Below are 25,766 nucleotides of genomic sequence, written 5' to 3' on the forward strand. Positions count from 1 at the left end.
TTCCTCCCTGATGGACCCTCGGTAACAGCTTTAAAGAGGGAAAGGCATATAGAAGGCCCTGCTCCCAGGATTGAGCAAATGTTTCCACTGCTTTTGGATGCTCCTTCGGGGAAAGAGAACAGAAAACTTCTACCTTTTTGTTTGACCTGGTGGCAAAAAGCGCTATCTCCGGGACACCCCATAAGGCTGTAATCTGATTGAATACTCCTTGGTCTAGGGACTATTCCCCCTGGCACAAATGACGGCTGAGGAATCTGCTTTCACATTGTCTGTTTCTCTTAGATGTACTGCAGAAAGAGATAGAGAAGTTTCTGCCAGACTGAAAATCTGATGACTGAGGGACATAAGGCCCGGAGCCCTGTTACCTCCCTGTCGGTTGATATAGGCCACTGATGTCATATTGCCTGAGTAACCCCTCACGTTTCTGCCTCTGATAATTAGGAGACTCTGCATCAAGGCTAACCAGATTGCATTCAGCTCCTTGAAATTGTGAGACTGAGACAGAGAGCTGTTGTCCCAGAAGCGACCCCACGTGGGCTCCCCATCCGGATGGACTGGCATCCGTGGTCAAAGGTGAGAACCGTCTCCCTGAACCAAGAAACACCTCTGTGTAGATTTTGCAGATCCATCCACCACCCCAAAGAACTTAGAGTCTGGGGTGATAGAGAGATCCCATCTGTCCCAAGTTTCCATAATCTGGAGAAGCCTTGAATGATACTGGGCCCACTCTACCCCCGGAATAGCAGCCGTCATGGGACCCAGCACAGAAATGGCATCCCTCAAGGAAACAGACTGACGTGAGAAGGCACTGAACCCTTGACTTGATCAGAAAAGCCTTCTGCAGGGGCAACAGGCATCTCTGGTTTCTGGAATCTAGGATCACCCCGAAGAAACTGGACCTCTGATTTGGACAAACTGGACTTTTCCAGGTTTATATCCCACCCTAGTCTGTCGAGAACTTCGCTTAACCAAGCAATCTGTCCTTGAAGGATCCGATTTTACCGGGTGACAAGAAAATAGTCTAGGCAGGGAATGATAACCATCTCCTTCTCCCTAACGTGGGCCATCATCTCTGCAATAATCTTTGTAAAGACCCTAGGAGCCTGGGATAGCCCAAAGGGAAGGGCCCGAAACTGAAAATGCAGAACCTACTCTTCTAGCTGGACTGTTACTCTCAGAAACAGCTGGTGGCTGGGATGGATTAGGGACATGATAGTACGCATCCCTCAGATCTACTGTGGCCATATAACAGTCCGGAAAGGGGATTGTTCAAAGCCGACCTGATGGATTCCATCTGAAATCTCTCGTACACCAGATAACCGTTCAAACATTTTAAGTTTATTATTGTTCGAAACAAAACATTTGGTTTTTTGACAAGAAAAAGGGTAGAGTAAAAACCTCTTGCCACTTCCTGTCTTGGAACTTCTACCAGCACTTTTTTTCTTTAATAGGGAGAAAACTTCTGATATGATGGCGACTGTCTTGGAGGATCTGATCGATAATCTGTCATCACAAATCTTTCTATTGGCAAACTCTGAAACCTTAGGGTCCATTCACACGTCCGTAGTGTATTCCGGACCCACAATACACCCGGCCAGCACCACCTACTGGAGGCCTGGCGTCATTGGGGTTGTTTTTTAGAGGCATCTGACCCGGAAAAAAGAAACCCCTTAGACTTTCTAGCAGCTCCCACAAACTGTTTAGCTCTTTCCTTCCCCTTGAAACTTGCTCTATTAAAGAGGACCTTTCACTTGTAAAAGTATGCTGCCATGTAGAGCGGCGCCCGGGGATCTCACTGCACTTACTATTATCCCCGGGCGCCGCTCCGTTCTCCCGTTATGCCCTTCGGTACCTTTGCTCCTTAAGTTATAGTAGGCGGTGTCTTCCCTTGTCCTGTGGGCGTCTCCTTCTCCTAGGCTGTAGCGCTGGCCAAGGAGAAGGAGATGCCCACAGGACAAGGGAAGACACCGCCTACTATAACTTAAGGAGCAAAGGTACCGGAGGGCCTAACGGGAGAACGGAGCGGCGCCCGGGGATAATAGTAAGTGCAGTGAGATCCCCGGGCGCCGCTCTACGTGGCAGCATACTTAGTTCACATAGTTTTTACAAGTGAAAGGTCCTCTTTAAGCCTGGGACGGAAGGACCTCCTAGGGGGCTGCTGACTGGTAGAGGGAAAGCATTTTTTCCTATCTGAAGCCTTCTCCAGTAAATCGTCATGGACTGGCCCAAATAAGTATTCACCTTAACAAGGAATGGCACAAAGTTTAGCCTTAGAACTAGCATCCCCATTCTAGCTCTACGGGCAGAGTAAGATAAAGCGGAAGCTCTAGCAGATAACCTTAATGAGTCAGCGGAAGCATTGGCCAAAAATCCCAAAGCATTATTTATAGTAGGGAAAGAGGAAATTAACTGTTTCCTAGGGGTACCTCCTTTTAATGTGAGCTTCCAACTCCCTCATCCACACTTTCAGGGATCTACCAACGGAAGTGGTGGCAATAGCAGGTTTAAAGGCCACCGCAGAGGCTTCCCAATAATTTTTTTTAATAAATCTCTGCTCTCTTGTCCATTTTGTCTTTAAAGAGAACCGGACATGCAAACACGGCCGCAGACAACCAAAAAGGCCGAAACCTCCCTAGGCCAAAAAGTAGAACGGAGTGGGGTAGGAGGGAGAAGGGAGCCCAGTCTTTTGCAGCGGCTCCTAGAGGAGTCTTAGGCCGCACGGGATAACCCTCCTAATACTATTCAAAGTCGGGGCTCCCGCAGCTCCATCTTTTTTCTTCTTTAGCGGTTCTGATCCTACCTGTCCCTTAGGACAGGAAACAAAACTGGGGATAGAGGGGGTGGACCCTCTCCAGGGGTGCTGTCATAGGCGAACGGGAAAATTGAATAATTATCTTCATAAAAAATTCCCCACTATATGTTTGATTTGATTACTTTAGAGCAAACATTGGAACCTTTAACACCCCTCTGCTTTCAAAAGGTCTCCCCAAAAAAAAAAAGAGAAACAAAGAAAGGAGGCGGTGTCCATCAAACACTATGGGTGAGATTTATCAAACTGGTGTAAAGTAGAACTGGCTTAGTTGCCCATAGCAACCAGATTCCACTTTTCATTTTTCGAATCTCCTTTGGAAAATAAAAGGTTGGGCAACTAAGCCAGTTCGATAAATCTTCCCCTATATACTTTAGGTACAGATTCAAAAACTGCACCCTGGAGTGTTACTACAGGTTTGTCACCAAGTGCAGAGCAGCCAAGGAAATAAATGATGCATCCTCATGCATTAGCATGTAGTGAAACTCCTCCTTCCACAGTCTTCAGTAGCTGGTAGGACAAGAAAAAGACTGCCACGGCCTACAAGACAAGAAGCTGCCAGGCGAAACTCGAGTTGGGCTAGTACACACATGGACTGCGGATGCCATGTGATTGTTAGTGTAGCAGTAGTGTTGCGTCACTATACCACTGGAGGTCATGGCTGTCTTTTTCTTGTTTCACAAGCTACCGATGATGGTGGAAATCTCTAATGGAGGAGCTTCACTACGTGCTACTGGATGTGGATGCAGCAATTTTAATTTTGTTTGGTGAAGACCTTCAGCTAAGTGTCTGATTGCGCCAATATATTTTACCATTAATTACTTAGGTAGGTACTGCCTTTAACCTTTGGCTCTATTTTTCATCCTTGCATTGCAGGAGCCAGAACTTGATCATTCCACATAACAGCTTGTTTTTTGTTTTGCAGGAAGAGTTACAAATACGAATATAGAGGTTTCAAGAGAACAAATATTTTTCAGGATTTCCTATATGTAATGCTGTTGATGAAAAGCCCGTTTACAACTCCAGTTTCTTACAAAAAAATCTTATTGCATTTAACCTTTGGTTTCAGCTGCTCTCAGGCATTGACACAGCTGCTTCCAGCCAGGAGGATTGACTGACGAGGCTCTCCTCACAGTGCTCTTCCCAAATGTCCTCTCCTGCTCAATGCCATTGCCTTTCCAAGTGGTCAAGTCAATACCCCCACCCCTTTTGTAAAACCAGATCATAAAAATAAAAAAATAAAAAAAACAAACACTTTGCAGCAATTACGGATCAGGAACAGTAAGTGAATGTTCTGCGCAAGCACAGAAGATTATCCACCCAGGGGCAACAAAGACAAGTGGTGCCTCTTTTTGCCGTGCTGCCGCCAGAACTCCGCCCCCGCCCCCATTATAGTCAATGGGGACGGAGCGGCAGTCCGGGGGCACACGTGAACTAGCGGCAGGATGGATCCGACAGGCTGTTCACCCGCCGGACTCCCCTGCTGCTAATGTGAAAGTACCCTAAGGCTGGGTTCACACTTGAGCGTTTTTCAGCGCATTCAAACGCGCTGTAAAACGCTCAACACATGAAAACCAATGCTTCCCTATGGCCCTGGTTCTCACTTGAGCGTTTTACAGCGCTGAAAAACGCGCTGTAAAACGCCCTACGCTCAAACAAGTACTTGAGCTTCTTTGGGGCGTTTTGACGCGCGTTTGTGGCCATAGGACATTGCAGTCAATCACACAAACGCGCGTCAAACGCGCGTTTACTATTGCAAAAAACGCTCGTCAAAAACGCGCGTTAAACGCGCATATCAAAGACGCTCAGGTCTGAACCCAGCCTAAACCTTTTAAAACTACCAAATGAGGTGCAAGAAAGGTCTGCACACTCAACAAATCCAGCAAAAGCCCATTTAGTTCAGAAGAAACACAAACTACTTACCAACCATAGCGCTAACCTCTCCCGCCATCAGTAGGCTCACAGAGTTGTTATAAAGGTTTACATCGATGATACCCTTCCGGATGGTTTCTCCAACTTTAGCTCCCAGCAATACCGAGCCGGCAGTTTCAAAAATTGATGCCAGTATGCAAGCCTGCCGTAAAGTCACCACTCCAGAACCCACCGCAGTGCCAAACGAATTGGCCACATCATTTGCACCAACAGAAAAGGCCAAGATGAAAGCTATGATGAAGCCCAATATAACCATCCACAGATACTCGTCAAGAACCATGTTGGCGGTTTCTTTTTCTTGCTCTTACTCCAGGTCAAAAAAAAAAGGGAAAATTAGAAATCGGGGGCGGGGGAAGCAAAAACAGGAGTATGAAAACCTGTTGAGCAGAGCTGTGTAACAGGGATCAGCTCTGCTGGAAAGTGCTAGTGTTCAAGAGAATGGAGAAAATGCTAACTGAGGGTAATAAAAATACTGGCAGGAAAGTTCCTCTGGGTGCGCTCAGTCAGTGAAACACATTCCATAATTTGCTCTTGAATAAGTTCTCTTTATTTTCTTGTCCTATGGAAAAAAAAAAAAAAAAAAAAAAGGAGAAATTGATCATTTCATGGTAGATAGAATAATATGATCTTTGGCAGAAACAGACAGAGAAAGGGGGGAGGGGAGAATAAATCTGCTGGCTGGATCTCAGCTTCAACATGTGACATTTCAACCAAAAACACAAAGAAATAAGATTATTATAAGACTCTACAAGCTTTAGTTACATAAGCATGCCAGAAATGCAACGCTTAGTGCCACACAAAGCTGTAGGAAAAGGGATGGAAACGAGCGCCCTGGAATAACGGAGAGAAGTGTGGAGACCACTCAGCTCTCAGATGAACCCGACACCCAGTTTCAACTGTGCTCCACTTATAGGACTCTGTACCTGTGCTGGGCTGGTGTTATGTGAGGAAGACTTTTCAAACAACGCACAGAAAGGGTTAAACTACTAGTGGGTGCTGTGCAGCTCCCTGAAGAGGAGCTTGGCATCCTGTGCCCGACAACCAGCTGAAAAGAAATTTTGGAGGTGCAATGTGAGGGAAGCCGATGTCAGGTGCTTTCAGGCAAGGAAATCGCTGAAAACCCTCCTGGCTGGAAGCCAGTGACTGACGAGGCTCTCCTCACAGTGCTCATCCCAAATGTCCCATCCTGCTGGACACCATTGACTTTCCAAGCTGTCAATGCCCCACCCCCTTTTGTAAAATCTATATATACTAGCAGAAGGACCCGGCTTCGCACGAGTATGTTCCTGTGTGTCGTTAAAAGATATCGACAGTAGGGATCGACCGATATAGATTTTTTAGGGCCAATACCGATAATTTGTGAACTTTCAGGCCGATAATTTATACCGATATTCTGTGAATTTTCATTTTTGAAAAAAATAAATAAATCCTACACAAATCTGCTGAAAATGAATATGTGTAGTGTTTTTTTTGTAAATCTTTCTTTTATTTATACTTAATATTTTGGCATTTATTTTTTTTACTAACTTTTAACCCCCTTAGGGACTAGAACCCTTGTCCTATTCACCCTGATAGATCTCTATCAGGGTGAATAAGAGCTCACACTGTCCCTGCTGCTCTGTGCACACAGCAGCATGGAGCTTACCATGGCAGCCAGGGCTTCAATAGCGTTCTGGCTGCCATGGTAACCGATCGGAGCCCCAGGCTTACACTGCTGGGGCTCCGATCGGAGGAGGAGGGGGGACCCTGTGGCCACTGCCACCAATGAATAATGGTGGTTGGTGGGGGGCGCACTGCGCCACCAATGTTTTTAATACGGGGGTGGGGGGCGCACTGCGCCACCAATGATTAATACTGGGGGGCGCACTGCGCCACCAATGAAGATAAATCTCTCATTAATTCATATACAGGAGGCTGGAGCTGGCTGCAGAATCACATAGCCGGCTCCCGACCTCTATGAGCGGTAGCTGCGATTCGCGGCACCTGAGGGGTTAACTACCGCAGATCGCAGCTACCGCTCATAGAGGTCGGGAGCCGGCTATGTGATTCTCCAGCCAGCTCCCGCCTTCTGTTCAATTTGAATGAATAAGTTAACATCATTGGTGGCGCAGTGGCCACACCCCCTCCCCTCCTCTTCCCATCTGTCTCTTCATTGGCGGCAGCAGCATCACAGGGGGGAGGGAGACACTGCTTCCTTCTCCCCTGTGCTGCTGAGGGAACACGGAGAGCAGCGCGATCTGTGTTCCCCATACGTTATCGGAATATCGGCAAAATAGATGCCGATACCCATAACTGTCAAAATCCTGAATATCGGTAAAACCGATAATCGGTCGATCCCTAATCGACAGTATCCCCCATAACCGTGACCTCTACAGTACCCCGCCCCCTTAACAGTGAACTCCATAGCCCCTCACCCCTTAACACTGACTCCCCCACAGTGCCCCGCCTCCTTAAAATGGGACCTCCACAGCAGCCCATCCCCTTAACTTTGACCATCACAGCAGCCCTCCCCTTTAACAGTGAGTTTCACAGCACCCCACTCCCTTGACATTGACCTCCTCAGGGGCCCTCCCCCTTAACAGTGACCTCTACAGCACCCCACCCCTTAACACTGACCTCCATAGGGGACCGTCTCCTTGTCTGTGACCTCCACTGTTCCCTGCCCCTTAACAGACCTCCACAGTATCCCGTTCCCTTAACAGTGACCTCACAGTACCCTACTGACTTAACAGTGACCTTCACAGCAGCTGCCCCTTTAAGGCTACGTCTACACAGGGCACAACTACACTGCAACATTTGTAGCGCAACATTTTGTTGCACTAATGTCGCGCGACAATTTTTATAATGGCAGTCTATGGTGTCGCACTGCAACGCAACAGTTGCCGAAAAATCCATCTCAAATAGATTTTCTGCGACTGTTGCGTCGCAGTATGTTGCAGTGCAACACCATAGACTGCCATTATAAAAATTGTCGAGCGACAAATGTCGTCGTGTAGACGTAGCCTAATAGTGGCCCCTGCCCCCCTTAACAGTGACCTCCACAGAGCCCTGCACCTTTAAGGCTAGGGCTACATGACGACATGTGTCGCGCAACATTTTGTCATACCAATGTCACGCAACAATTTTTATAATGATAAGCTATGCTGTCGCACTTTCTGCTACAGTCGCAAAAAATCCATCCAAGATGGATGCATGTAGCAGCGTAGTTGTTCCCTATGTGTCGTGCAATTTATTGTCATCATGTAGACCTAGCCTAAAGCTGACCTACAGCAGTGAAGAAAAATGGCTGGGTTGTTATGGAAACCTGGAGTAAAAACTGTGTGTGTTTGGAGACCAAGGGCCTGCGAGCTTCTATTGGCTGATAAGGGACATGTGACAGTGTGTATGGCAGTTGGGATATAAAGAGCAAGACTTGCAGGTTTGGATTGGCTAATGCAGGAAATTTTTTGGGAATTTCACAGGAACGGTATGTCCTAGAGAGCTGAGACCCGGTCTAAAACCTTCCCGGACACCTGATGTACCCGTGTGTCAAATTTGGTGAAGATCAGTCCAGTCGTTTGGTTGCGCATAAAGAACAGAGACAAGAAATAATTTTTATAATATAAGAGATATATATAAATAAATAAACCTTATCATATAAAAAAAAAAAAAAAAAAAAAAAAAAACTTTACAGGCCAAGTCTAAAGTAAAGAATTACCAAAACTGGTGTAAAGGAAAGCTGGCTTAGTTGCCCATGGCAACCAATCAGGTCCCACCTTTCATTTTTCACAGCTCCTTTGGAAAATGAAAGGTGGAATCTGATTGGTTGCTCTGGACAACTAAGCCACTTCTACTTTACCCCAGTTTGATAAATGTCCCCCATAAAACAGAGAGCTGCACATCACACGCTCCATCTTTACACATGGCTGACACCAAACACGTGTGTGACATGGGCAACATTTAAAAAGAAGTCAGCAATTGTTAGGGTGCCTGCACACATAGGCTTGTAGTGGAATTTTCTGCACTTGTGTTTTTTTTTTTACAACTCCGCTTTTTTGCCAGCTCCAGATATTAGATCAAGGTCTATGGGAAATATGAAACAGGGGACACCAGCATTTTTTGCTCTTATTAATTAGGTGGGTTATTTGTCGGTCTACCGCTAACTTCTTTTCAGAAAAGCTGCATGCTGGAGGAATTCAGTCTAACCATATACTTGGAAGACAGTACTCGGCATATACAAGAATAATGCCACTAAAGTGGGCAATTATTTTTATACCAAGAAGTAAGCGGCAGACTTGGCTTGGGGTTGCTTTACAGTAGCTGGTAATATTACACTGGAAAATGCCCCGTGCCACCTCCTTGCCCAGTATCTGATGTATATCTATCATATGCCTCCGTGCCCCCTCCATAACATATATTCATGCTATGCCTCAAGGCCATGTCCTTTTCCTATATCCACGTTATGCCTCCACGCCACCTCCCGGCCATCCATCTATCCACGCTATGCCTCCACGCCACCTCCCGGCCATCCATCTATCCACGTTATGCCTCCACGCCACCTCCCGGCCATCCATCTATCCACGTTATGCCTCCACGCCACCCCCCGGCCATCCATCTATCCACGTTATGCCTCCACGCCACCCCCCGGCCATCCATCTATCCACGTTATGCCTCCACGCCACCCATCTATCCACGCCACCCATCTATCCACGCTATGCCTCCACGCCACCTCCCGGCCATCCATCTATCCACGTTATGCCTCCACGCCACCTCCCGGCCATCCATCTATCCACGTTATGCCTCCACGCCACCTCCCGGCCATCCATCTATCCACGTTATGCCTCCACGCCACCTCCCGGCCATTCATCTATCCACGTTATGCCTCCAAGCCACCTCCCGGCCATCCATCTATCCACGTTATGCCTCCACGCCACCTCCCGGCCATCCATCTATCCACGTTATGCCTCCACGCCACCCCCCGGCCATCCATCCACGTTATGCCTCCAAGCCACCCATCTATCCACATTATGCCTCCCGGCCATCCATCTATCCACGTTATGCCTCCACGCCACCTCCCGGCCATCCATCTATCCACGTTATGCCTCCACGCCACCTCCCGGCCATCCATCTATCCACGTTATGCCTCCACGCCACCTCCCGGCCATCCATCTATCCACGTTATGCCTCCACGCCACCTCCCGGCCATCCATCTATCCACGTTATGCCTCCACGCCACCCCCCGGCCATCCATCTATCCACGTTATGCCTCCACGCCACCCATCTATCCACATTATGCCTCCACGCCACCCCCCGGCCATCCATCTATCCACGTTATGCCTCCACGCCACCCATCTATCCACATTATGCCTCCACGCCACCCATCTATCCCCGTTATGCCTCCACGCCACCTCCCGGCCATCCATCTATCCACGTTATGCCTCCACACCACCTCCCGGCCATCCATGTTATGCCTCCATGCCACCTCCAGGGCACATATCCATGTTATGCCTCCTTTCTATGTCCTTTGGCATACATAAATGCCATGAGCAGCTGGAATCATTAAACTAGTTTGGATCCGTCACAGCTATATCATTAAACTAGTTTGACGTCTCATGACCCAATCCTTATATTCTCTGACCCACGTGTGATACTGACATCGGAGGCACCCACTCAACTTTCACCCACAAAGAAAAAAGGGGGGGGGGGGGGGACAGCTTTCATAAACTTAACTGTGACGACAAAACTCATCAGCCACCATCACGTCACACGCCAGCGACCCCGCCATCTATAGAGTATGCCATACAGGGAGACACCCTACAACCATTTCCTGTCATTAGAAAAGAAAAAAAAAAAAAAGGAGGGCGAGTATGCCAAATTTATCAACTGTGACTTTCATAAAAGCCAGAAAAAAAGTGTCTAAAGACGCACCAAATAAAGTGATACATTTAGAAACATAGAATGTGTCGGCGGATAAGAACCATTTGGCCCATCTAGTCTGCCCAATATACTGAATACTATGGCTAGCCCCTGGCCCTATCTTATATGAAGGATGGCCTTATGCCTATCCCATGCATGCTTAAACCCCTTCACTGTATTTGCAGCTACCACTTCTGCAGGAAGGCTATTCCATGCATCCACTACTCTCTCAGTAAAGTAATACTTCCTTATATTACTTTTAAACCTTTGCCCCTCTAATTTAAAACTATGTCCTCTTGTAGCAGTTTTTCTTCTTTTAAATATTCTTTCCTCTTTTACCTTGTTGATTCCCTTTATGTATTTAAAAGTTTCTATCATATCCCCTCTGTCTCGTCTTTCTTCCAAGCTATACATGTTAAGGTCCTTTAATCTTTCCTGGTAAATTTTATCCTGCAATCCATGTACTAGTTTAGTAGCTCTTCTCTGAACTCTCTCCAAAGTATCAATATCCTTCTGGAGATATGGTCCTTGGTGAAAGTAATGGAAATGCCAACTCAGGAGAAACCCACTTCCCTTCATAAGTTCCCAGGCAGACCACTGCCTTGCCTTCTAGGCGACTTCAGCATACACATAGCCTGTGGGCCGGACCTGCCCTTCATGAGTGCCATATCCATGTTATGCCTCCATGCCACCTCCCGGTCATATATCCATGTTATGCCTCCATGCCACCTCCCGGTCATATATCCATGCCATCCACACAGCGTGCAGCCACATGCCCGGCATGACAGGCCTCCCAGATCCACAGGCCGCTCACCTCTCCTCCTGGGAGCGCTGCTGCCACCTGCCGGCATCACCTCTCAGGAGGCAACTACTGAGGCTGGCAAGCCGGGTACTCGGAGGTTACAAGTAGGGAAGCCGAGGGGGCATCTGTGGAGCACATGCCTATAACCGGGCACCCTGTATAGGACCTTCCCGTCGTGCACTGTTCTGGGAAGGCAAATACATGTCCTGCCAGTATCTGGCATCGCCTGGCACACAGCATGAGCGCCCCGATCGCGTCCCTCTCCATTCTCCTTCTGACAGGAAGCCGCCCGCCTCACATCTCCACAATAGGGAGAGCGGTGCTGGGGGGGGAAAGCGCCCTTCTGCGAGCCGAGGTGTCACCCATCATGCTCCCGCACTCCGCTACACCGCATCCTGCGCACACGACGGGGACCTGTCACTGTGACAGTGGGGAGCCGCGGCCGTACGGCGGGTTCGCAGGGCTGGTCACTCACCTGGACTGAGCGCCGCTCTCAACTGCCCTGAAGTCGCTGCTGGTCAGACTTACAGCACTAAGCGGGAGGAGAGGGGCGGGGCTCTGCCATGGCTCCGCCCGGCGTGAAAGACGTCAGCGCGCGCTGAGCCGCCAGAAAAAAAAAAAAAGCGCGCTCAGTCCGAGTGCACAGCGTCTGTCGTGAGCTGTGAGGAGAGAGCGGGAAAGCCGCGCTCAGGTATTGCCATATACAGTATAGAGGAGAGACGACACTTATGCGCCCTGAGGAACCGGACTGGCCCGGTGTAGTCAGCCATGGTGGGCAGATTGTGCGCCCTTGTGTATCTTCATGGGCTGGTGTTACTAGTCTTTCGTTTTTTACCTTCCCCAAAAGCCATGATATGTTTAGTTTTCCCATGTGAGCGCCGGGGGCAAAGGGGGAAAGAGGCGCAACGCAAGTCTTCCTCAGCGGAATGGCCTGTGTATACCCGCCGTGCAGTCTCTGGTTCATCCAGGTTCCACAACAGACAGGTGGACAGTGTACCATACACAGGTTTTGGGGCAATACTTATGCAGTGCTAAAGGGGATTTCCGAGACTTTAAATCCTTTGGATAGGTCAATAGTGACTAATTAGTATCTAATAAGCCTGGGCCAGTGAAGACACGTTTATCAGTCACATGGCCTAGGCACAACTCAGCCCCATAGACGTGAATGGGGCTGAGCGTGATACCACAGCACTGTACATCGTATAGCTGGCCGTGCTTGGTAGGCCGCAGTTTTCATGGGAGCTAGTGCCTTCTCAAACATCTGATTGGCGGGGGTCCCGGGTGTCAGACTCCCACCGATCAGATCAGCGGTGTAGCTAGAAATGACTGAGCCCTACAGCAACTTTTTTGCAATCCCCTCCTCCCGTGCAGCCTCTGTTCCTATGGCTAGTCAAGATCGCTCTCTCAGACCAGGCCCGGGAGCTGCTCCGTCTGTTTCCTACACGTTCAGTATATACTGTATGAAATGTAAGTGTATAATACCGGGGTCCTGATAATAAAATCTTCTAGCGCTCCACCTGGGTGGGCCCCTTCTTTATTCGGTTCCCATATAGCTACGCCCCTGGATCAGATACCAATCTATCCAGAGAATAGCTCATCAATATTTACATTTCAGAAAACCCTCTTACGTGCGTGTCTAATGAAAAAGGAGTATGGTTTGTTTTCCTTGAACGTTTCACTCCTCCCCTGTATCTGTCCCTACTTATTAGAAAAAATAAAATAAAAAATGTGGCAGTTACACTTTAACTTTTTTTTATAGTTTCCCCTACATCACATGCAACCAGGATGGATAAAAATCAATGATTTTTTTTTTAAATATTAAAAAATCTAATTTTTTTTATTTAAATCAATCTGATTTTTTTAATATAAAATGCTTTTTGAGGAAAATATATTACCATCCAAAGGTTATTTCATTATGAAATAAAGATTACTTTTTTAATTATGTAGAATAAGGCTGTATATGTTTAATTTTTTGTTAAATTCCATTAATCCATTCACAATGTCATGCTCTTCCAGAGGTTTTTGTAAGATTATTGGGCAGTTTCTCTGCCTACAAGATATTATCACAGATGCTTGGTTTAATTTTGGAGTTCTCAAAATTGAATTTATAACATGAAAAGAGTTGAGAAAAAGATCTTAATCCTAACTTCTACAAACCTATAAATACAGAATTTATATATATTTTCTTTAGCCAAATTAGTTAACAAACATGCTGTAATGTTATTGTTTCTTTTGAATAAATCCAGTTTAAATTGTTATCATTAAGGTAATGATTATTTTTCTCCTTCCTAAGTACAACAGAAAAATTGTCCAAATATGAATCTTTATGTAAAAAACTATGATTTAAAGCAAGCCTTACTGACTAGTGATTTAAATCGGTTTGATTTAAATCAAATCCACCCTGCATGCAAGATTAAAAGCTGCCGTTATAAAGTATAACTTTACTCACCAAAAAACCTGATATGGGTATTTGAATGTAAAAATAATAAAGTTATGGCCCTTGGAAGGCTGGGAGAAAAAAAATGGAAAATGGCCTGGTCCTGAAGAAGTTCAAAAAAAACAAAAAACGTCCTTTCATCTCAACAAGTCACGTACAATATAAAATAAAAATAGACATATAAGGTACTGCCACGTTTGTTACGACTGCCTCAAATAAAATATCCCGTGGCCAGATGAATGCTGTGTTCACCTCTTCAATATCAAGAAATTAAAATGTATCCACCCCAAAATGGTACCAACGAAAAAATTGCCTCATCCCAAAAAAATGAGCTCCCACACAAGATTGCCAGAAAAATAAAAAATAGGCTTTCCACCTCCTCACCATGACGGCTACGAGGAGATTGACCCCTGACCTCTGTAGGGGCAGGAACAGAGAGAGTGTTTAAATCCCCCCCTCCCACCACCAACACCAGTGTTTCCTGTCCCTACAGAGGACAGGGGCAGAGAGAGTCTCCCTGTGGGGAGATGAAGACGGATCCTTTTCCTGGCACCTACCGGTGTTCCCCCTGCTCTCCTGCGGTCAACGTACTAATGCTGGGCAGGGGTGAAGGAGGGAGGCCTCGCTCCATTATTAGATGAGAGCCTGCTCCCGGCTGCGATCTCCCGCCGACCCTTTTTGCGTTCGCCGGGTGTGCACCGAAGCGCTTCTGAAGGCGGCCGACGTCACTTCCGGTGGACGAGGGAGGTGACGTCATCCAGGAAGCGTCTCCAGCTTCAAATTTCGGCGTCAGCAAGCGCTGAATGCCTCCTGTACTGGCATACCTTGGAGTCTGTGTGCGGTCATGTCGGCTGAACCCCGCTCCCCTGGAGACCCTCCCCTGTGGGGAAGCGCTTGTTACTCTGTTACTTGTTCTTTCTAAACACTGTACCAGGTTGCCTACTCCTCCTCCTCCACTTCTCAGGCTTGGGGCTGTTATCTCCATGCATTTATTTCATGGCTGATAGGGATTATTTCCCCCAGGTTCCTAAGGAGGCCCAGAAAAAAATCAAGAAACAGGCCAAATGCGTGTCCTGCCTCAAACTGCTTCCGGACGATTACCGCAAGAAACTTTGCAAGGACTGCATTTCTAGTGTCATTGCGGAAGAACAGCCTTCCTTTCTTTGATGAATTAAGGTCTATGATCCATGACAAAGTAAAGACCTCCCTATCCCAAATTTCCCCCCCTCTCAGGGACCCGCCTCCACCTAAAAAGCGAAGGGAACCCTCTCCCTCCTTATCTGACCCGGAGGTAAAGGGGGAAGATGCCTCTACATCTAGAGCCTGGGAGGACGAGGAGGCTTCCTCTGATATTGACACTACTGAGTCAGAGAGGAAATTTTGTTTTTCGCTAGATGAGATGCCAGACCTTCTAAGGGCTGTCTGGGCCACGATGGGGATAGAAGACACCCCAAAAGCCCACTCAATACAAGACGAGATGTTTGGGAGACTCCGGGCTAAGAAAACCCGCGTGTTTCCAATTAACGAAAATATTCGAGATAGGGTTCTCGACAAATGGTCCAACCCTGAGAAACGTTTGGGGGTATCCAAATCCTTTAAGAACCGGCTGTTATTCGATTCTAATGAGGGGAAGATTTTCAATGAGACTCCCAAAGTGGACATTCAGGTCGCTAAGGTCAATAAAAAGACTGTCTTGCCCTTTGAAGATACCTCACAGTTGCGTGACCCCATGGATAGGATGGCAGATAGTCTTCTAAAGAAATCATGGGAAGCGGCCATGTTTAATCTAAAAGCTAACATCGCGGCCACCTCGGTAGCTAGGTCCATGAGGTTGTGGCTTGACGAGTTAGAATCTCACATTAGAGATAATACCCCCAGGGAAGAGTTACTTAGGTCCCTCCCCTTATTGAAGTTCGCCACAGCCTTCATGGCAGATGCCTCGGCCGAATCGGTTAGATTCACCGCAAAGGATGCTGGGCGACAATACTTCGAAAATGAAGCTATGCTCCATTCCGTTTTCAGGGGAATATGTTTTTGGCCCGGTCTTGGACCGTATCCTTGAAAAGGCCGCGGACAAGAAGAAGGGCTTCCCTGAGGAAAGATCCTTTAAAAGGAAATATCCCTTTCAGGCCCCCTCTAGCCAGAATAAACCCTTCAGGGATAGGGGAAAGTCAGGGCGTTGGAGCTATCCTAAAGGGGGCAAGGGTAGAAGTAACCCCTCTTCCTCCCAAAGTAAGTCCTCCAACAAACAATGACGCCAGCGTGGGGGGGAGATTGAGGAAATTTCTGACTCCGTGGGAGTCCATTACCCCGAATCCTTGGGTCCGGGACATCATAAAATTCGGTTACCAAATCGAACTTTCCTCATTTCCCCCAAACCGCTTCATCGTCACGAATATAAGCTCCTCCAGTATACGCATAAAAATTCTGCAGGGAATTCAAAGCCTTCTAGCTATGGACGTGATAGTACGGGTCCCTCCTTCTCAACTAGGTCAGGGCTTCTATTCAAATCTTTTTCTGGTAGAGAAGAAAGAGGGGTCTTTCCGTACAATTATAAATCTGAAAGCCTTGAACAAATTCATAACTTATCGGAAATTCAGGATGGAATCCCTAAGATCCCTGATCCCCTTAATAGGGAAGAATGCCCTGATGTGCTCAGTAGAGCTTCAGGATGCCTACTACCACGTTCCAATTCATCCGGAATCCCAGAGGTTCCTAAGATTCGCTATCCAGGACCACAGGGGGGTAACCAGCCACTTCCAGTTTACGGCCCTCCCCTTTGGGATATCATCTGCACCCAGAGTCTTTACGAAGCTGGTAGTCGAGATGGTTGCCTTCCTGAGACACAAGGGACTAGGGATTGTTCCATACCTGGACGACTTCCTCTTGGTTGGGAATTCAGAGGACAATCTGAGATCAGACTTACTAACTTTCCTATCTCTCATCCAAGAACTAGGATGGTTGGTGAACCAGAGAAAGTCAAATCTTGTACCTTCCAGCACTATCCAGTTTTTAGGTGTCGTCCTGGACTCCCGGGCTCAACGTACCTTCCTTCCACCAGACAAGATCAAAAACCTTCAACTGAAGATTCGTCGGTTTCAGAACAGGAGGTCCTGTCCCATAAGGGAAGCCATGAGCATCCTGGGTCTTCTTTCGTCCTGCATCCCGTCCGTTCCCTGGAGCCAGTCCCACTTTCGATCTCTTCAGTTATGGATCCTCAGATCTTGGGACAGACGACAGTCCTCACTGAATCGCAAGGTTCTGATCCCTCCTGTGGTGAAGGCATCCCTGAACTGGTGGAAATGTACAGCCAACCTGTCCTTGGGAGTCGCCTGGGAGAAGACCCCCTACATCCAAGTTCTTACGGATGGGGTGCGAAAGTGGTAGATCACTTCTTTCAGGGTTCCTGGATTCCGATAACCCGCTCCCAATCTTCCAACTTCAGGGAGCTGGAAGCGGTCCGAAAAGCTCTGGAAGCGGCAGAAGTCCTCCTTGTGGGTCATCACTTAAAAATACTTTCCGACAATAAGACGACGGTAGCGTACCTTTCTCATCAAGGAGGCACGAGATCGGAGAAGCTGATGTCCATCGCAATAAAAATCTTCGCCTGGGCAGAGTCCCGCGTGAGGTCCATCTCCGCAATTCATTTAAAAGGGATACTAAACGTGGAGGCAGACTATCTCTCAGTTGCCAGTTGATAGACCATACCGAAAGGTCTTTGAATCAGGACGTGTTCCAGGCTCTGGTGGAAAAGTGGGGCACTCCACAGGTGGACCTGTTTGCCTCCAAGAAGAACGCAAAGGTGCCGACATTTTGTTCATTGAACCCTCGAGACAACCCTTGGGCTCTAGATGCACTCACGATTCCTTGGGACTGGGATCTCTGCTACGCATTCCCACCCTTGCCTCTGCTTCCCAGGATAATTCAAAAGCTCAACCTAGAAAACCCGACTCTGATCCTAATAGCTCCCTATTGGCCGAAAAGGAGCTGGTTCCCTTCCTTAAAGAACCTATCGATAGAGGACCCATGGCCTCTTCCTTCCAGGAGGGACCTTCTTCTTCATCAAGGGCCGATACTCCACTCAAACTCGAGTTTCCTCAAGTTATCTGCTTGGATCCTGAAGTCCAGAGGTTGAAATCCCAAGGGCTTTCCGATCAGGTGATTTCTACCCTAAAAGCAAGTAGGAAGAAAGTTACCTTCTCTATATATCTGAATATCTGGAAGCGGTTTTGTTCCTGAAGCGGCAGTTCTGCCCCAAATCTAGAGCCTCCCAATTTCCAGAAGATCTTAGATTTCCTCCAGCAGGGACTTGAATTGGGTCTCAGGCCTTCCACCCTGATGGTACAAGTCTCGGCCCTAGCCTGTTTTTTTTTATCAAGATTTAGCCAATCATCGCTGGATCAGAAGATTTATGAGAGCTGCTTCTCGACTTTGTCCCTCTCTGAAAACCAGGATCCCCAATTGGGACCTCAATACGGTGCTCACAGGCTTGACCCTTGCCCCGTTCGAGCCCTTAGCTAGTTGTTTTACCAAACATCTTTTTCTAAAAACAGCTTTTTTGGTGGCCATCACGTCCGCAAGACGGTTAGCGAGATTCAAGCTCTATCAATTCAGGAACCCTATCTCCGTATCACCGATGATCGAATTGTCCTTAAATTAGATCCAGGGTTTTTACCTAAGGTAGTATCGGATTTCCACCGTAACCAGGAGATAGTATTACCTTCCTTTTGCAGTAATCCCTCTAATGATAGGGAGTCTAGCTTCCATTCCCTGGATGTGAGACGCTCAGTCCTGCGATATCTCAAGATATCTAAAGATTTCCGTAAATCCAATAACCTTTTTGTCCTATTCTCAGGTAAGAATAAGGGTCTAAAAGCCTCCAGGTCCTCCTTAGCTCGGTGGATCAGGGATTCCATTTCCTATGAGTCTCAAGGCCTTCCTTGCCCCACAAATCTGAGAGCCCACTCTACCCGAGCTATGTCCTCCTCCCAAGCCGAGCGGGCAGGAGCTTCCCTTGATGATATCAGTAAACCTGGTCTAGCATTCACACCTTCACTAAGCACTATAGGTTAGACCTATCCAGTTCAGACCTGTCTTTTGGACGTAAGGTCCTTCAGGCGGTCGTCATCCCCCTAGGCTATAATTTTTTTCATATCTCCTCGTAGCCGTCGTGGTGATGAGGTGGAAAGCCGGAATTAGACTTACCGGTAATTCAGTTTCCACGGCACGTATTTTCCCTACCCCTTATTAAGTTTCCTGGGGAGGTTATGAAGTAATACCCTCTTGATTTGTTATGTTTTTTGTTCTCACCACTTATTTTTGTCTCTGTAATTTTGGACACACTGGTGTTGGTGGTGGGAGGGGGGGATTTAAACCCTCTCTCTGTTCCTGCCCCTACAGAGGTCAGGGGTCAATCTCCTCGTAGCCGTCGTGGTGATCTCGTGGAAACTGAATTACCGGTAAGTCTAATTCCGGCTTTCAGAAAATGGCTATGCAAAAGTGCTTTGTGTAAGTGGTGAAACGTAAAAAAAAAATAATATATATATAAAATCGGAATCTCTGTAATCGTACTGACCAGCAGAATAAAGATAACTTGTAGTTTTTTCCACAATAACAAACCCCAAAAAGCAATGGCAGAGGTGCTGTATTCATCCTGCTTCTAAGATATGCAATATTTGTCCGGCCTTTCCTCTGCATGTTTACCGGGTTACGGCCAAATCTCCGCCATTCCCCATTATAGTTAATCATCTGTTCTATGTCTCGATCTCTCAGTTGCATCTCCACATCCTGACCTAACCTTCTAGGATACTACCATGAGGCTCACGGAGAGGTAAGAATCTTTTCACGTAATACCGCATTTACTTTTATGAACATTTCTCTCGCGTGCTGATTCCTTTTTTCTTTCTACCGGAAACTCTTTTGCATCACTGCATTTTGATGGGGATCTCAGCAGTTTCTGGGATCGTCTGTCCAACTTGTAAAGTCATCTGCAGCGACTCAGAGAAGCAGTGTTGCCACAACCCAAGACGGAAGATTGGCTTCGTACTGCCAAGGGATTTTATCAATCTAACAGTTTCCAGACTGCAACGGGCCCCTGGATAGCAAACGTGTTAGGCTACTTTCACACTGGCGTTTGGTGCGGATCCGTCTTGTATCTGCAAAGATGGATCCGCACGAATAATGCAAATGCTTGTATCTGTTAATAACGGATCCGTTTGCATTATTATTTCAAAAAAAGTATCCGTCTTTACTTGCGTTGAAAGTCAATGGGGGACGGGTCCGTTTTTAATTGTACCATATTGTGTCGGTGAAAAACAGATCCGTCCCCATTGACTTACTTTGTAAGTCAGGACGGATCCGTTAGGCTGCGCATAGTCAGACGGTCACCAAAACGCTGCAAGCTGCGTTTTAGTGACCGTCTAAAAAACGCCACAGGCACCAAACTAAGCCAAATTATTGCATTCTGAACGGATCCTTATCCATTCAGAATGCATTGGGGCTGAACTGATCCGTTTTGAGCCGCTTGTTAGAGCCCTGAAACCGATCTCACAAGCGGACCCAGAAACGCCAGTATGAAAGTAGCCTTAAGAAGCAACCTCACTGAGGTCCTGGTACTTCAGTTACAAACAATATTTTTTGGTGGCACTGTTAGCCTTGGCTTACAGTAACTACAGGTTTGTAATTGCTGATATCGCAGCCTATGGAAGCTCTAGAATGGGTGAGGGGTTTTGCGCCAGTCAGCTAGCCTTTGCAGAGCCCAGAATACTCCCCGGATCAGCGAGTCTACTGGTACTTAGCCGACAAAGGGTTTGCATTGTTACCTCATATGATACGGCCCTTCCCAAGATGAAGATGAGCTAACAGTCGCCCAAATCGCAACTACTGGTTTACTAGTGCCCATCGGTATGTTGAATGTGCATGAATACTATCCACAAAATGGTGTTCATGTCGTCCTTACAGATGGATCTGGACAAAGCCACCCTGGTGATTCAAGCTTGTGTAGTTCTTCACAGTTTAATCAGGATCCATGATGTGATCTCAGATGCTGACCTGGGCCAAAATCTGAAGACGATCATCTGTCATTTTAGACCAGACCCGCCATGGACGTTCTGGAACCGCAGGACTTACTAATCTGTGTGGACTACTTCAGTAACCCTGAGAGTGCATTGTCGTGGCAAGTGGACGCAATTCGTGGCAGTTGTTGATTTTAGCTGGTCTCTTAATTTATTCAAAAATTATTTTTTAGTGCCCCTGTTGTTTTTAGTGTAGGGACTTGCAAGAGAATAAGGACCCTTGATGTGGGTTTGCAGGCTGGAGTATTTTATTAACCAAGTTCCACATTCAATCTTAATTTAAGGATTGATTGTGAGGAAGTGATATTATTTAGTTTACAATGCCATAGTAAGCAGAATTACTGCATGCGCAGTGCGCCCTCCGTTTATTTCCCCGCTCCGTTCTCATTGTAGGTGCGGGTCCCTAGCAATATGCCCCCATTGTCTGTGATGGGAATACCCCTTTAAACCTTTTGATTATATGTCTGTCATATGATTTATGTTTCTAATGAAGAAATATAAAAGTTCACTGGTTGATGTAATGAAAAGGTGTCTTTTTGTCCCATTTTATTATGTACCTAATTTTCAGAGATAACAAGTTTTTTCAGGGAGGGTGTTGCTACTACATGTAAAGGATCAACTGACAAGCCCTCAGGTGTGATTATATGGGAGTATTTTTAAAAGATTGTAAGAAGCAGTAGGAAATTAGAGTACTTCAGGATGCTACACGGGATTCACATATACTGTATGCTTGTGTAGTCACGTATCAAGTGATGTGGACTCCTTCCTTTTAGACGTCTCCCATTCCCTTCCAAGAATTGTGTGGGTGAACTCCTCCCATGACCGATCGTTGCGGATTTGGTCATGGTAGAGGTCACTGTGGGTAGCCCACGCTTCTGGTCTTTCTTGGATAAGAACAATTAAATATCCTACGTCAACTTTTTTTTAGATAAAGAATTGCAAAGACCTTTGTCTGCTATGCAAAGTAGTTTGCCCATTGGCGCAGGGGACTGAGCCTTCAGTTTCACAGCAACGGATCCGCAAAAAAAGGATGGCATACAGATGGTCTCCGTCTGCCATACGCATATTTTGCACACCCATTGACTTGAATGAGGACAGGGGCCAATTTTTGCTTGCCTAAATAGTTTTTCTTTTTTTTTTCGGAATGGAAATGGACACACAGATGCGAACAGCATACTAAATGCTATTTACATTTTTTTAAGGCCCCATTGAATATAATGGGTCCGCATCCAATCTGCAAAAAATGTGGATTAGATGTGAAAAAAATCATACATTCATGTGAATGGGGGGAGGGGTGGGGGATTCAGTCAGCACAACCCTGTATGCAGGTGCACATCGCTATGGCGAAATACATATACAAATGCAATCGCACTCTGCAACCAGCACTCTGCCCTGCCTCTATGCTGGATGTTGAATGAGGCATTGGTGTACATTTTGGCCAAAGCGTAATAAGCCACTCACCCCGTCAAGGTCGCCTCTATGAGTGGTCCCTAACACTAGTTCAATTCATGTGAATGGACCATAATGCAGAGGACTAGTCCTGTGCAGTGCAGCCATATGAGGACTGGATAGGACTAAACATGGGGTCTGTCTTGTGCCCCCCACATGACATGATCCTAGCATTCAGTAACCACTCTTCAGGTACTTATCGGGTGTTAGGTAGTAGTTTATTGAAGAATTACTGCACAGAGCATCGGCTTATCATGAATGTCAGTCTAAATATAGAGCATCTTCATAGTTCGTCTGTCCAAAAGCATCTCTCTTACATTCTTCATGTGTCTCCTGCGTGTGTTTTTAACAGTTTACCTTCTCAACAACAACGTCACCTAGAGACAGGCTGCTATATTCTGTATCACCTAGAGACATGCAACGCTGCTATGCAAGTGAAGACGCTGCATGGTGGATGTAGTTCTAATGACCAAAATAAATAGTTATTCTATTAGTTCTATAAATCTTCTCTTGGATGTCCTGTTACCCTGTTGGTTACTCATTGGTAGATACCAGTGAGTTCAGGTCAGCCGAGCCACAGTTGAACCAGGGCCATATTCCCCAGATTGCACACGCTGGTGTGAAAGTGGCCTTATGCAGACAGCTTGCTTGCGATCCCAGACAATGAGAGAAATGGGTTTTGTGACTTTTATTGCCACAGTGACTACCAGCCGCTTTAATACCTGTTATCCTTCCACCACTACACAACTAGAACATTTGTATTGTGATAAATACAGATAAGTTTTGGGCAATGGCAACTTATTTATCAACGCCGGTGTATGCTATGCTGGCCTTGACAGAACCTGTGCTGCCGGAGGTGGGATGTAATTTCTGACAAGGTGCACCAGAATGTAATCTACGGCAACTCGGAGCTGCTATATATTTCGGTCATTATTTCCACCATAAATAATAATGAACTAGCCAGGCCCCCCCCCCCAGTGTAAAATGCAGATTGCAACTAGAAAAAGTCACAAATACAGTTAGAAAGGTGGTTGACACAATGTGTGTGCTAGGTGTATGAAGGAGAGGCTGGGGCGGTGATGCGACAATAAAAATTGTGGCGCTACGTATATTAGACATTAAACTGTTCTACGCACCAAATATGATCTAAATTCCACATCCATTTGAAAGTGGTGCAGGATATCAAAATTTTACACAAAAAGCGTGCGTGCCAAGATGTATGACAAATTTATGCCAAAAACAGTCCCCCTTTGTGTATATACCTTTAGAGTATGTCCACACCGGGCATAAGTTGCAGTAGAGAAATCTGTAACAAACTGCATGAGGTACGTGCGGATTTACTACATATTTCACCCTTCCCCAAAAAAAACCTTGGGAGAAATCGACTGCCATTTTCATTGCCAGCCTTGATTCCCCGTGCACAGCTGGCCGATCCTCCCAGAGGCCATGAGAGAGCCTAAAATCTATCGCAGCCTCCTAGCTGCCATAATTTTCTACCTTCATTCACCCCCCCCCCCAAAAAAAAGCAGATAAAGATAAATGTGCTGGCCCTGCTGCCCATGCCCCCTCCTGCCCTTGTCACGCCCCCTGAATCTTGCCACTTTTCTGAAAGAGGCAAGTTGTGCCACAAAAATAGTGTGCGACATAAGTTGCGATTTTCATTTTTAACTTCACAATAGGGGCGTAAATAGCATAAGTCTTCCCTAATCTTTAAAATCTTATAATTTTACAAAATCTTGGAGAACCCTTTTAAGGCCACTTGAATTTATTTTTATTTTTTTCATTTTTTTATTCCCAGACTTCCCAAGGCTATTACTTTTTTTATTTTTCCGTTCACATACAGTAGCCGAATGAGAGCTTGTTTTTTTGCTGAACTAGTTGTACTTTCTAATGGCACCATTTACGGTTGTATATAATGTGGGAAGCGGGGGGGAATTCAAAATGGGGTGAAATAAAAAAAAAAACACAATTCAGTCACCGTTTTATGGGTATTGTTTTTAGACAGTTTCCTATGCAGTAAACCTGTTACTTTCATTCTCCGGGTCAATACGATTACAACAATACCACATAAGTAAATTTTTCTTTTTTTTTAACCCCTTAAGGGCCCTGCCATTTTTCACCTTAAGGACCAGGCCATTTTAAGCAAATCTGACATGTCACTTTATGTGGTAATAACTTTAAAACTCTTACATATCCAGGCCATTCTGAGATTTTCTCGTCACATGATTGGTAAAATTGAGTCAAAAAATGTCATTTTTATTTATAAAATCAGATTTATAAAAATTTTTGAAAAATTAGCAAATTTCTATTTTTCTACTTTTCTAATAGTAATAACTCCAAAAATTTGTTATTACTTTACATTTCCTATATGTCTACTTAATGTTCAGATCATTTTGTGAATGCCATTTTATTTTTAGGGGACGTTAGAAGGCTTAGAAGTTTAGAAGCAAATCTTGAAATTTTTCAGAAAATTTCCAAAACCCACTTTTTAAGGACCTATTCAGTTATGAAGTCACTTTGTGAGGCTTACATAATAGAAACCGCTTTAAAATGACCCCATTTTAGAAACTACACCCCTCAAGGTATTTAAAACTTACAAACTTTGTTAACCCTTTGGGTGTTCCACAAGAATTAATGGAAAATGGAGATGACATTTCAGAATTTCACTTTTTTGGCAGATTTTTCATTTTAATCCATTTTTTCCAGTAACAAAGCAAGGGTTAACAGCCAAACAAAATTCAATATTTATTGCACTGATTCTGTAGTTTACAGAAACACCCGATATGTGGTCGTAAACTGCTGTACGGGCACACAGCAGGGCACAGAAGGAAAGTAACACCATGTGGTTTTTGGAATCAGATTTCACTAGGATAATTTTAAGCTGCCATGTCACATTTGAAGACCCCCTGATGCACCCCTAGAGTAGAAACTCGAATAAAAATGAACCTATTTTGGAAACTACGGGATAAGGTGGCAGTTTTGTTGGTACTATTTTAGGGTACATATGATTTTGGTTACTCTATATTACACTTTTTGTGAGGCAAGGTAACAAAAAATAGCTGTTTTGGCACCGTTATTTACAATGTTCATCTGACAGGTTAGATCATATGGTATTTTTATAGAGCAGGTTGTTACAGACGTGACAATACCAAATATGGTTTTCAGTTTTACATCATAAACCATTTAAAAAAAATATATTTTTTAGGGTCTCCATATTCTGAAAGCCATAGTTTATTTTTATTTTTTGGGCGACTGTCTTATGTAGAGGCTCATTTTTTTCAGGATGAGATGACTGTTTGATTTGTACTATTTTAGGGTGTATATGACTTTGTGATCGCTTGGTATTAAACTTTTTGTGATGTAAGGCGA

The 25,766-nt window shown here is 45.8% G+C and overlaps 1 protein-coding gene across 3 annotated transcripts in view; it reads right to left on the reverse strand.

Moving 5' to 3' along the window:
* Positions 1 to 25,766, reverse strand: part of SLC20A2 (solute carrier family 20 member 2) — a 119,805-nt gene that overhangs the window by 32,628 nt on the left and 61,411 nt on the right. For 2 of the 3 annotated variants that reach the window (XM_040417919.1, XM_040417920.1), the window contains exon 2: positions 4,733 to 5,300. In XM_040417919.1, the coding sequence (XP_040273853.1) occupies positions 4,733 to 5,021 (289 nt within the window). In that variant the 5' untranslated portion in view covers positions 5,022 to 5,300. Of the gene's footprint in view, positions 1 to 4,732; positions 5,301 to 11,913; positions 11,982 to 25,766 lie in introns of those variants that run through there. The other variant, XM_040417918.1, reaches the window with a different exon arrangement.

This window comes from Bufo bufo, chromosome 2 (assembly GCF_905171765.1).
Source record: "Bufo bufo chromosome 2, aBufBuf1.1, whole genome shotgun sequence".
In the NCBI taxonomy this organism is placed as follows: domain Eukaryota; kingdom Metazoa; phylum Chordata; class Amphibia; order Anura; family Bufonidae; genus Bufo; species Bufo bufo.